The sequence below is a fragment of the Schistocerca piceifrons genome, chromosome 1 (assembly GCF_021461385.2).
Source record: "Schistocerca piceifrons isolate TAMUIC-IGC-003096 chromosome 1, iqSchPice1.1, whole genome shotgun sequence".
Classification (NCBI taxonomy): domain Eukaryota; kingdom Metazoa; phylum Arthropoda; class Insecta; order Orthoptera; family Acrididae; genus Schistocerca; species Schistocerca piceifrons.
Window position 1 is genome coordinate 393,078,502 of NC_060138.1, and position 12,418 is coordinate 393,090,919.

General features: G+C 37.7%; 1 protein-coding gene across 1 annotated transcript in view; it reads right to left on the reverse strand.

The window, feature by feature from the left end:
- LOC124787179 (telomerase-binding protein EST1A) overlaps positions 1-12,418 on the reverse strand; it is a 323,132-nt gene that overhangs the window by 26,558 nt on the left and 284,156 nt on the right. The window contains 5 exon segments of the mRNA XM_047254319.1: positions 3,506-3,668; positions 9,755-9,943; positions 10,033-10,203; positions 10,318-10,421; positions 10,554-10,651. Of these exon segments, the coding sequence (XP_047110275.1) occupies positions 3,506-3,668; positions 9,755-9,943; positions 10,033-10,203; positions 10,318-10,421; positions 10,554-10,651 (725 nt within the window).

Below are 12,418 nucleotides of genomic sequence, written 5' to 3' on the forward strand. Positions count from 1 at the left end.
GCTCAGTTATGGAACAAAATTTCTCTTTGGACATCGAAGCACAATGTAAGAAACATTTTAACAAAAACTCAGTAAAAAAATAAAAATAAAAAATAAAATAATAATAATAATAATAATAAAAAAGGTTAAGGCTTTCATGTGTATGGGATGCTTCATGTAATAAGGGAGACTCAAAATACTTTAATGTAATTTTATTAACTACTACAATGTCATTTCTAAGAAGTGATGTAATTTTTGTTATTCGAGTTATAATTATGACGCCATTGGCAAACACCACCTGTCACCTCATTTCGGTTGAACATTTGCTGTCCCTGTGCTCTCTCAAATTGCTGATAAGGAAATAGTCATTTGTGCTAGATGATTACTATTGGCATGATGGTTAACAAAGCTCAGACAGTTGAAGAGTTGAACCAATTTGCTTTTAGAGAGGTACTGAGAATTAGTATGCAACATATTAGACCCCTTCTGATGGCCACACTTCTTTCTGGTGCTGAAAGGCCCAATGGAGCAGTTTCATATGGTTGAGACAGAGCTTGCTGGAATTTATGAATAGACATTATGTCTAAACATAACCAAAAATTCCTTTGATGATTCCAACAAAATATTAATACTTTTTTACAAATAATTGCATTGTGAATTTTTTTCTGGCAGGAATCCAGTACGTCACATCTGCATCAACTGCCACATTGATTCAGGTATGTAATGAGCCACTCCGGTTTCATCCTGTGTCACAGTAGTTAAATAATAATTCATCTTCCCATTTATAACAGGCAAGGACATCCTCCGTGATTTCTTTTATGTTCATCAATGAATATTTTAATGACCCACGAAGTACACAGTTTTCAGAAATTCAGTCTTACAACTAATGTTTCATACAACCAACTTCTGGACACATACCATGCACTTCCTTTGCAGTCAGCAAAGTTAACAAACCATCTATTTACGTTTTCGGAGGTGCTGAGTCGTGATAGGCACAATAAAAAGATTCACGCAAACAGCTTTCGGCCATTAAGGCCTTTGTCAGCAGTAGACACACACACACACACACACACACACACACACACACACACACACACACACACACACACACTCACATAAGCTCAACTTGCACACACATTTGCAGTCTCAGAGAGCTGAGTAGTTTCTTTGTGCAATGAGGAAGTGTAGAACATAAGGCACTGTTGTCATGTGATAGCCAATGTGTTGTGAAATAAATGCAGGAGCAATCTCAATTTTTATTCACACCTCCAATGAGATACTGACAACAGTTTGAAGCCAACTCAAATTATGACCTCACAGATATTGCACACTGGATGACATCAATTATTTCTGATTTGCACACCATCAAAGTTACTGAATTTTTTATGCTCGTCCGAATACCTTTTATCTGGGCTGAGCAGCACATCACATTGTGTGATGAGTCTCTAGAAAACCTACCAAGCTGATTCCCTTATGATTAAAATATCAGATGACTATGTTACCCAACATATATATGTATATATTGTTCACTCATTGAACTACTAAGACAGGAACACCAGTAGCAGCCAGGTAGGAGAGCACTCTATGTAACTACACTTAACTACTACTGATATCTCAACCTGCATAATGGTCAACTAAACCCACTTCTCAAATTTCAGTTTCATACACGGATAAGTAATTAATTAAAAATAATGTTATTTTGATTTTTTTTACAAAAGTATTTACAGAAATTGTCACTGCCTACATCCTGACATGAACATCTGTTTTGCAGACATCTGTCCATAAGCTTGTGAATGCACTAACTAAAAACAGTTTGATATTATTCTAAATCATCTCTTCAGTACCTCCATGACCTTTTTGTCATTTGCGGACTTCTCACATTGCATCAGTTCTACTGAAAGACCAAGTAAATAATATTCTGATGGGAATTCCTTTGGTCTATGCAGCAGTGTATTTTTAGTATGCAAAGCCTTGTAAGGGAGTGTGTTCTTGTGGATCAGCAATGCTTCTTGTGACAGAAGCCCAAGCATTTTAATAGTGAAACATGCTTCAGCTGCCTTCCTTACATTTCACTGTAGCACACACTAGTCACAGTTCCATCCTTCTCTTGGATGAGCACCAGTATAGTACCTTGAACTCCCGTTAAGTTCAGCACAATGACTTTCCCAGTGGCTGTTGCTTTAATTTTTCCATGACAGATGACAAAGTGTGCTTCCACTTCAGCTACAGGTTCTTACTATTTGGTGCATAACATTGTAGCCTAAACTTGTCTCCTGTTACAAATTCACCTAAAAAAGCATCTCTTTCTTGCACATAGTAGTCCATCCTCTTCTGAGGCATTGCCTTGGTTGCTCCCAAGACATTGCCTGTGATCCAAATTTATAATCACCTGACAGTCACCTTGTTTCCATCTAATTACACTTTCCTACATCCAAGATTACCTTATATGAAATTGTGTCTAGCCTGTGATATGCTGAATTCTGTAGCAATTTTATCAAAACAACCTGCTGGGAGAGATTTGCTGGTAAACTTGCTGGTTATTTCAGTTTGTGCACACACTAGCCTCCCATTCCACTGCTGACAATGACAGAGTGCCTTCTGCGTATACTACTCCATCACCATGACAACATTGAGGCTAAATGTTAAATAAAATTTTGTTAGCCCTATAACACGATATTTTTTTTCTTTCTCCTTATCACCGTTTTCAATTTTTTAATTCTTATCTCTCAGTATTTCCTTCTTTTGCTGTAACTTGTCCATTCCCACTTCCCTCCCGCACGCCCTATCCCTGAGAGTGTTAATTCTTAACTGAACTACTGATTATTATTCCTCTTAATTCCTGTTTCCTTCTCACTCTGTCATAATGTCTGGAAAAAAGCTATCTTCGTCCTTCTACTTCACCAATTCATCTTTGTCTCTGCTTGTCCTCATAACAGGTGGATTTCACTCATCCTGAGGTCTGAGTGATCTGGTCATCCTTTTTAATGCCCCCAACATCTCTCTCTCTCCTCCCTGAGGAATGACTATTAATTCTCAAAGATAGGATAATATCACACATTTTTATATGTGCCTACAAGTATGATTAGATTTATTAACAAAGCCTATATTTTTAAAAGAAACCATTACATTTATTTGACAGCTTAGTGATTGGTATGTTTTCATTTTCCTTTGAAGCCCAAGAAACTTCAGAGGCATCTGCACAAAAACATTGTATCATGAAAGATTAACTTTCAAATGGTTCAAATGGCTCTAAGCACTATGGAACTTAACATCTGTGGTCATCAGCCCCCTAGACTTAGAACTACTTAAACCTAACTAACCTAAGGACATCACACATATCCATGCCTGAGGCAGGATTCGAACCTGCGACCGTAGCAGCAGCGCGGTTCCAGACGGAAGTGCCTAGAACCGCTCAGCCACAGTGGCCAGCGATTAACTTTCAAGTCCTGAGCTATGGAATGTACAATCAATCTCATAATGCAATATTGACAACTATTCAAAATCAAATATAAAATTCTGTACTTACCAACCAATGGTATCATTAACATGTACAGATGCTTTAGATTAGACATTGTCTGTGCAATTTTCTGCAGTAAGGGCAAGTAGTCAATAAAGCAGTTAGTGTCAGGAACCAGATAATGTGGCTTCACTTCTATTTCCACCAGTACAACAGCATCCCGCAATATTGCCTAAAACAATGGAGTATATCAGATGAAAATACGACCTTTCATTTCATTGCACACAGTTAATTCTGAATTTGCAATAGGAGATCGCATATGACCTGTAGTTCAAAATATCTTCAACAGTGCGTCCAAATTAATAAGGGAATAATCATGTTCTTGTGCTTCTTTATCTAACTTCAAGTTAATGAATGAAGTTAACAAATGAAGAAATTAGCACCTTTTCTGCAATTTTCATTCATTAATCTCACGTAAGATAATATTTTATGGCAACTCACGTACTAAAAATAAGGGATGCTTTACATAACTGTATTTTACTATAATAATATGTATTACTCATATGAACACCTTGTACATATCTTAAAGAATTAATGATTTCACTACGGCTTCAAAAAACCAATACTGTTCAAGTATCATGAGAAGGAAAATTGCCACTCACCAAATAGCTGAGATGCTGAGTCGCAGATAGGCACAACAAAAAAAGACTCTCACAATTAAAGCTTTCGACCATTAAGGCCTTCGTCAACAATGGGCGCGCGCGCGCGCGCGCACACGACTACAGTCTCAGGCAACTGAAACCACACTGCAGTGTGTTTTTTGTTGTGCCTATCTGCGACCCAGCATCTCCCCTATTTGATGCACGTCAACTTTCCTTCTCATAATACTGAGATTTTCCATTGTTCAATACTGTATAAGTGAATTTATTAAAATTAATATTACATTTCATAAACAACTATGTCAACTAAGTCTGTAACTGCCTTCATTGGAATTCAATAGAGATTCTTTGGCTCAAGTAGGGTTATAGGATAATTATGCCATGTCAAAAAGTTTCTACCAATGTCTAGTGGATGAATAGCTACCAGGTAGCAAAATTAACTTCAAAAGAGAACTGAAAAATGTTTCTTCTTGAAATACAATTATTTTCATTTAGGAACTTTCAATAAATATTTCAAGTAAGAATGACAAGACTGCTGCTACTGTTAAAACTATTTTCAATTATTTATTAGTCTCATAAGGTCATCAGTAAAGAGGCAGGAAAACACTAATAAACTGTTATATATACTGTCTCATACCATATCGTTATGCTGGTACGATACTGCACACAAATGATTTACAGAACATGGTACCACCTATCTTTGGCTAATTTACTTATAGTCCATATACCTTATTCATCTGATGAGGGTCTTTCCCTAAGTTCATCAGTTGAAAAACAGCCTTCTTATATTTGCAAATAAACCTTTGGTTGATGAGGAAAACATTTTTATGTAGTATAATAATTTAATATAGAGGACATCTTACATCTACCTTTGGAGCCGAGGTCATGCACAGGTTTAATTTTAGGACAGATGAAGAAGGGGGGAACAGAGCTAGCATTTCAGCCGGGCACCAGATCCAATGTTGGGAAGAGAGTGGCAAGTAAGCAGCAAGTTACTTTGGCTGCCAACTATGGGACTGCATACTGTGTCCCAATCTTTTCGTAAGTGTCTACAACTCATGAACTGCAGCTGGACTGAATCCAACAGTATTCAGACTGCAACTACAGTCACAAAAATGCACAGATACTCAACAATAATATACATTTCTACAAGAGCCTATTTACAACATAAATATAATTGCATAGAACACAGAGCCACAGCACAACAAATGAAACACAACCTTCTACTACTGATAAGGCTACTACAGCTTCACAGTGCTGTTTATTTTCAAGGTTGGCAACAAATGATGAACCATGTGCACTATTATCCTGAAGTTCTCCAACTTCTGCCAATTCGGCACCAGGGAGCCAAAAGGACAATGCACTTTGTCATTCTGTTTGCTCTGATTGTTAATGTTGTAACAATAGTAAATTGCAGCAATCTGTAATGGATGTAAATCATATGTGTGACCGCTGAGGAATGTGGATCTACAAGTTTGGGGTTCACAATAAGATCACACAGACAATACAACAATACAACACTACTAGTAATCTTCACAATAATGACAGTATCTCCAGCATTAGGAGACAAAACAAACACAATGATGCCTAACGCCACAGTCTCATGTCCATCAGCAATGATTTAAATAGCAGTAATGAAAGTCTACAGCATTAACAATCAATGAAATGCTAATTTTAAGTTAATGGTGATCCTTAAAGCATAGTCCACAAACATTTGTGTGCAGGATGAAAATTTGGTATCACAGAAGAGAACAGTTGTGCGTAGTGTCAGATTAACAATAAATTAAAGAACACCAGTAAACAATGCTTAACTTTTGTGGGATTGAATTAAGAAAGGTTTCACACATTGGAACTGCAAGTTCTTCAGCATGTGCAAGAGAAATGCAATGAAGGCTCTACTTGAAATGTATCCATGTGGAGGCACTGAACATAAAGAGGAATTTCCCAGCTGCATCCAGTGGATAATTCAAATAAAATACAGGCCGGTGTGTAAGAGCAATGAAGTGATGGGCCTTACATATTGACCAAGACAACAGCAGTTCAGCTACTTCCCACAGCATCTAATGATGAGCTTATTGCTGTATTAAGTTCTGGCAATGAAACAGCCATAATAACAATCATACTGGCTGTTCTGTCAGATGACAGAAAGCTGACTGTCTCCATATGTGGTTCTTCGCAAGAAAACCATATCAAAAGAAAAGCTATCTTTAGGTGCCAAGAAAGGGATAGCCCACTAATGACTTCATGCTGGAGTGGTTGGAAGTTTTCTTGGGATAGAGTATAGGGCCATTTGCTTAACAGAAGCAGAATGTTGGTGCTGTACGCTTTCAGCAGGTGCCTAACCAATGTTGCAAAGAAAACACAGACCACTTTCCAGATCTAATCCTCTTGGTGGATTAACAACAGGGGCTACTGTGCCTGCCACCGTGGGTGTGGTTTTTAGGCTGTTTCCCAAATCCAACTACATGAATACCAAGCTGGTAACCCATGTCACACTTCAGTTTCAAGATTCACAGACATTCTTAAAACATTCTCATCAATTCACATCAGTAACACTAGACACAGATAGACGGGGTATACAAATTTTGTCCTGGTACGGAAGGAGGCAGTGAGTGGAAGGGCATCCGGCTATTCCCTACAACAAATAGTGCCAAATCTAGAAGAAGAAGAAGAAGAAGAAGAAGATAGAGATGTGGAGATACCTGTTAAGGCTCACGGTCAACAGCTTTATAGTAGGCGGCTTCTACAAGACCATGCCCTCCTTCCAAGTTATAGAAACCATGTTGGGGCTGTGGATCCCAATGTCTGGAGCAAAACTTCAAGTTAGTCTATAGTGTAAGGATGCAGGGGAATGTGGGTCGGCCGTGAGGCATGTCGAGATAGACCGAACATTTGAAATAACAGTGCGTCCCAGATGGCGCTGTGGTTAACGCACCTGCCTAGAAAGCAGGAGATCACAGGTTCGGATCTCGGATCAGTATACATGTCCCTCATTGCCGCTGATTCCACATAATATCTCGATGCAGCTGACAGCAGTAATACCTTTCCTTTCTAACCCCCTCCACCCTCAATTTACATATAATGCAAAACGCATCACATATGATATGCCATTGACAGTTTAGCAGACAAAATAGCAATAAGCTTAGAAATGAAGTTAATACTGGTGGTGGTGATGAAGAATAAAACATACCAGACTAGTGGCTTAGAAAGTGTAAAAAAGCGAAAAAAATTGAAGAGTATGTGAAGATAAATACACTTGTAAATTATGCATGTTGATTTATCTTCCTCTATTAGCAAAATATAAAGGATCAACAAAATGCTTAAGTTTCGAATAGGTAGTGTTAATTTGTATCAATAAAACAGTTTGTAATTTTGTCTAGTAGAATCTGTTAAAAATAAAACATTCTCAAGGAACCTCTTCAAAAGAGGTTGTCTTACATTTAGGGTCATCTTATAGCTGGGTAAATACGACGTATTGTACACTGCAGCCACATTACAGTCAACAGTGAATGATATTTGCTTCCTTCAATAACCACTTTCTCCAATTATGTTAATAGAAGCTGCACACGGGAAACTACCGTTTGTTTCTCTTTGTACGTGACCCTGCCTCCCTCTGTACTCTTCCGGCTGAATGTGAAAATGACAACTTTAGTTAGAAAAATATTGTTACCATTTTCAAACATTACCTAGAGTGAAAATTGTTAAACTTATTCAATAATTGTTTATTCTTTACTTTATTGTCAGAGTAGATTATTGTCTCAAGTCTCACAGTACTGCAGTACAAAACCTGTAAGGCGACTGAAACACACCACTCAAGACACTCTTCAATTACACAACTAGCTCCAAAAGTGACAAGAGAACTGTCTGTGCCACCAGCACTGGAAGAGAATATGATCGTAACATATTCTTAACTTGGGTGAAAAGGGTACTATGCTTGAGGGCTCTCTTTTTTTTTTTTAATAAAGTTACAGCTACACATCAGATAATGGATACTAAAAAATCCCTTATTCATAAGGTCTTTCCTTATGGTTAATGATACTGTATTACAAGTTGACGTTACCGTATTTACTCGAATCTAAGTCGCACTTTTTTTCTGGTTTTTGCGATCCAAAAAACTGCCTGCGGCTTAGAAGAAGCGGAAGTTCTGAAAAATGTTGGTAGGTGTTGCCACAACTAATTGGTACCATCGAATTTATGTAGCGCTACACAGGCATGCTTTGCAGGCACAAAGATAGATACTGGCGCCAAAACCTCTGCGTCAGTAAATAAATTAAAAGAAAAGGTAGAAGAATGTAAACATTATGCCATGTATTCTTTCGTGTTTGCACTATCTCATTTAAAGAAAACAGCAAACGCGGAAGAATATACATATCATGTCATGTTTATATTCATACTATTCTTATGCTGAATAGTAATAAAGTCAGAAATGAAGCATGGTAACTGACTAGATTTTTAAATCTAAGATGACTAATTTCTGTGCAGAATGTAATGTACTAAAGAGGCGTCTGCAAAGATTTTCAAACGGAGAAAAATTTTCGCTAATCTCTCGTTCAGACCATCTTCCATTATACGCAGTCTATTATTAGGTTCTTGTTGATCATTATCAAAGAAAGCTGCAGTGTAAGTAACAACAAATAGCAGTCTCTTGCCATTGTTTCGCTTATGAGACAATTCCTCTCTTTTTTTTTTTTATTGTAAGCTGCGGTAGTGCGCACAAAAGCAAGCCATGCCTTGAGGCGACAGGTCGTAAACACTCATCATCAGAATGCGACAAACAATGCATGACACAGTACAATAATGCATTTTCAGCTTAGAGTGGCATAAACACCAATAACAAAGAGAATGGCACTTATCAGATCAAAGCAAAATAAGCAATCGATTCAAACCAGACAAAGCACGTGAAAAAGGGAGGGTACCTGTATAAATATGGATGGAGCGCTTGACACATAGCAATGGCTACTTGGTAAAGCTTAACTGTTAAGCTTACGACTCGAACCAAACTACTATAGCTGTATCTTCATCCATTCGACCTCAACTGCGTCTCAAGTCACAATGGACCAACTTTGTTTCGATTTGGAGGGGCGATCTAAAACTTTTATCTCCCCTTAAATTTCAAGTCTCAAATTTCAGGTGAGGCTTAGATTCTGGGAAAAATTTTTTTCCCTTGATTTCGAGTCTCATTTTTCAGGTGCGGCTTAGTTTCGAGTGCGGCTTAGCTTCGAGTAAATACGGTAGTCAGCAGAACTGTAGTTATCAGTTCTGGCCTAAGAGCAAGCAAGTTTTGTAAGCTTCACAATGCATTGTGTATTCATGCAGTAATATAGGGCTCTTTTTTCCATTCGGTCCATCCAATTATATTTTCAAAAACTAATCATTTTTCTTCATTGGTAGAAGAGAAGTACAGTATAAAATTTCCAAAATTTCACTTGTCACAAATTCTAATCATCACAAATTCTCTCTCTTAGCAACCTTTCAAATTAAAATCTATTTTACTTCTAGATCACTTGAATAATAACGGAAATTATATCTTCCAAAAGCAAGGGGTGTGGAGCATGGAAGGGGAAGGGGAAGGGGAAGGGGAAGGGGAAGGGGAAGGGAGGGGGTGAGGAAGAGGGAGAGCACCAATGTAAACAGCCTGAAAAGTATACGAGGTACTCACCTGAACATACTGGCGATACTGCTGCTGACTGTAAGAATCCCTCTCTAGTTGCTCTTTGCGATTCAGCAAGTTCCTCATATCTTGACTCACGCTATTCAATGATACATCTGAGTCACCAGTAGCTGCAGCAGCCCCATCTTCATCATCCTCATCATCACTGAAGCTTTCCATTCGCAAGTCAGGTGTCAGCTACAAGTCAAATTAGTTGCATTAAAATCCAGAGGAATTTTACCATGGGCTTACAGTAAAAGTAACGTCACCTGATCGAGGTAACTCACCTGCGCCCCAGTCAATAGGGTACCAGAACCCAATGTGTCTACAACGGACACATATTCACTGGTTTCCCCATCAATCTTCTGAAGCTTCAGTACAGGAGGATCAACACCACAGAGAAACTCTGAGCCAAAGAATACTATTCTCTGAATCCTAAGCACAACTTGCGCCATTTCCTGCAAAAACAATTTATTTAATATTGTTAAATCAAAAATTAAAATTTCTGTATTATACAACAAGAAGTAACTTCGAGAACATATCAGGTCTCGATTACAGAAATACAAGCTCACCATGTCCGTGTCATTGGGAGTATAATAGTTCTCAGGTACATTGTACATTAAAGGAGTGAAGCCACTTAAGGTAGCATCTTCAGGAAGTTTCACCATTTCATACCCTTGAGAGCAAAAAAATGTACACAGATTAGACTCCAAAGTACTGCCACAATTAAGAATGGCTACAGAAAACTAGGATCAAAGATAACCATTAGTGAAGATATATGGATGCTAAAACCAATGCAGTGTCTTACCTTCACATGGGTTCTGTACAAGCTCAACATGTGGAAGCCTCAAACGTTCTAACATGTTGACTAGTGTTGCTACTCTGCTCCAAGCATCACCCCCTGGGCTGCAATACACAGAAAAAATTTATCACCTGCATATTATGTTTCTCCAAAAAAGTGGACATCATCACTGTCTAACTTGACACTGAATATGCCAGTTGTGTGCTAATGAGAAGCCTCTTTTCCGTTCCTTTGCATAATAATATAATGTTGAGAGAACAGGCTGATTTGTGGGTGCAAAAAACCACCAGTTTATTGTACAGGAAACTCAAGTACCCTTTTGTCTGTTACAAAAGTGTAATTCAAACAATTTCTATAACAGTTTTTTATAGGCTACATATCATTCCAATGTCTTGAAAGAAGGAAATTTAACCTGTAATTATGAAATACTTCCAAAAATTTTACGATTTTTTTGCCACTGATAATCACTATAGAATGCAGACTATTATGTCCTACCAGAAATAAACCAAATCCAGTAAAGTCATTCCAAACTACAACTAACACATAGCACACACATTCTGTGCAATCTAACCAGCAACAACACAAAAAGAACTACTAAAGCTCTAATTTTTAGATCATTTCCCAAGACCTTAAAGCCAAACTGAAGAATCACTGTCATACAAACTGATCAGACTTCTTTTCACACTATTTATAATATTTCATATAACTTTACTTAGGGCATCTGAATATTTACATTATAACCATAGTCCCTAAGCTTTTAGGTGTTACTGACAAAATTACATAAGCAAAATCAGTGCCAAATTTATCAATAAATGACAATTTGTTTACAGCTACATCTAAATGACTACTCTGTGATTTGCACTTTATGTGCTTGGTTCATGAAACCACTTTCAGGCTATTTCTCTATGGTTTCATTACCGGAAGCAAATGAGAAAGACAAATACGTAAATCTTCCTGTGGAAGTTCTGATTTCTCTTATTTTATTGTGATTGTTGTTTCTCGCTATACAGGTGGGAGTTAACAAAACCATATTCACATTCAGAGGAGATGGTTGGTAACTGAAATTTTATGAAAAGATTTGCCTGCACCAAAAAATGCCTTTGTTTTAATGAGTACCACCCCAGATTACATATTGTACCTATTTTGTGAGAGTGCAAATATGAGCTGTCTTCCTTTGAACTTTTTCGATGTTCTCAGTCAGTCCTATCTGGAAGTGATACCATACCACAGCAACCAGAAGAGGACACATAAGCATAGTGCAGGCAGTCTCTCTGATAGATTTGGTGCATCTTCTTCTAAGTGTTCTACCAATGAAATGGTTCACATTTCCCACAGCATTATCTATGTGACTGTTCCAATTTTTAAGTTGTTCATGCTTGTAATCCCTAGATATTTAGTTGAACTAACATCCTTTAGATTTGTATAATTTATCCTGTAACTGGAATATAATATTGCCCACTAAACTGTAAATAACAGCATCATCCATGGACAATTCAAGAGAGCTGCTGAAATTGTCTCCTAAATCATTTCCAAAGATTATAAACAGCAAAGGTCCTACAACACTTCCTTTGGGAATGCCAGATATCACTTCTGTTTCATTCTATTACTTTCCATCAATTATTACGAACTGTGACCTTTCTGACAGGAAATCGTTAAATCCAGTTGCACAACTGAGGTGATGGTCGGTAGGCACGCAATTTGATTACAAGTCGCTACTTTCTTACAAACTTCGCTGATATGGAAGGTAAGGCTCTTTTAAGGAAAACTGTACAAGCCAAACACTGCAATGATTCACCAAGAAAGTCTTGGTTCTGAAATACTTGGAACATGTACTAAATGCACTGTCAGAGTAGCACTTCCCGGCTTACTGG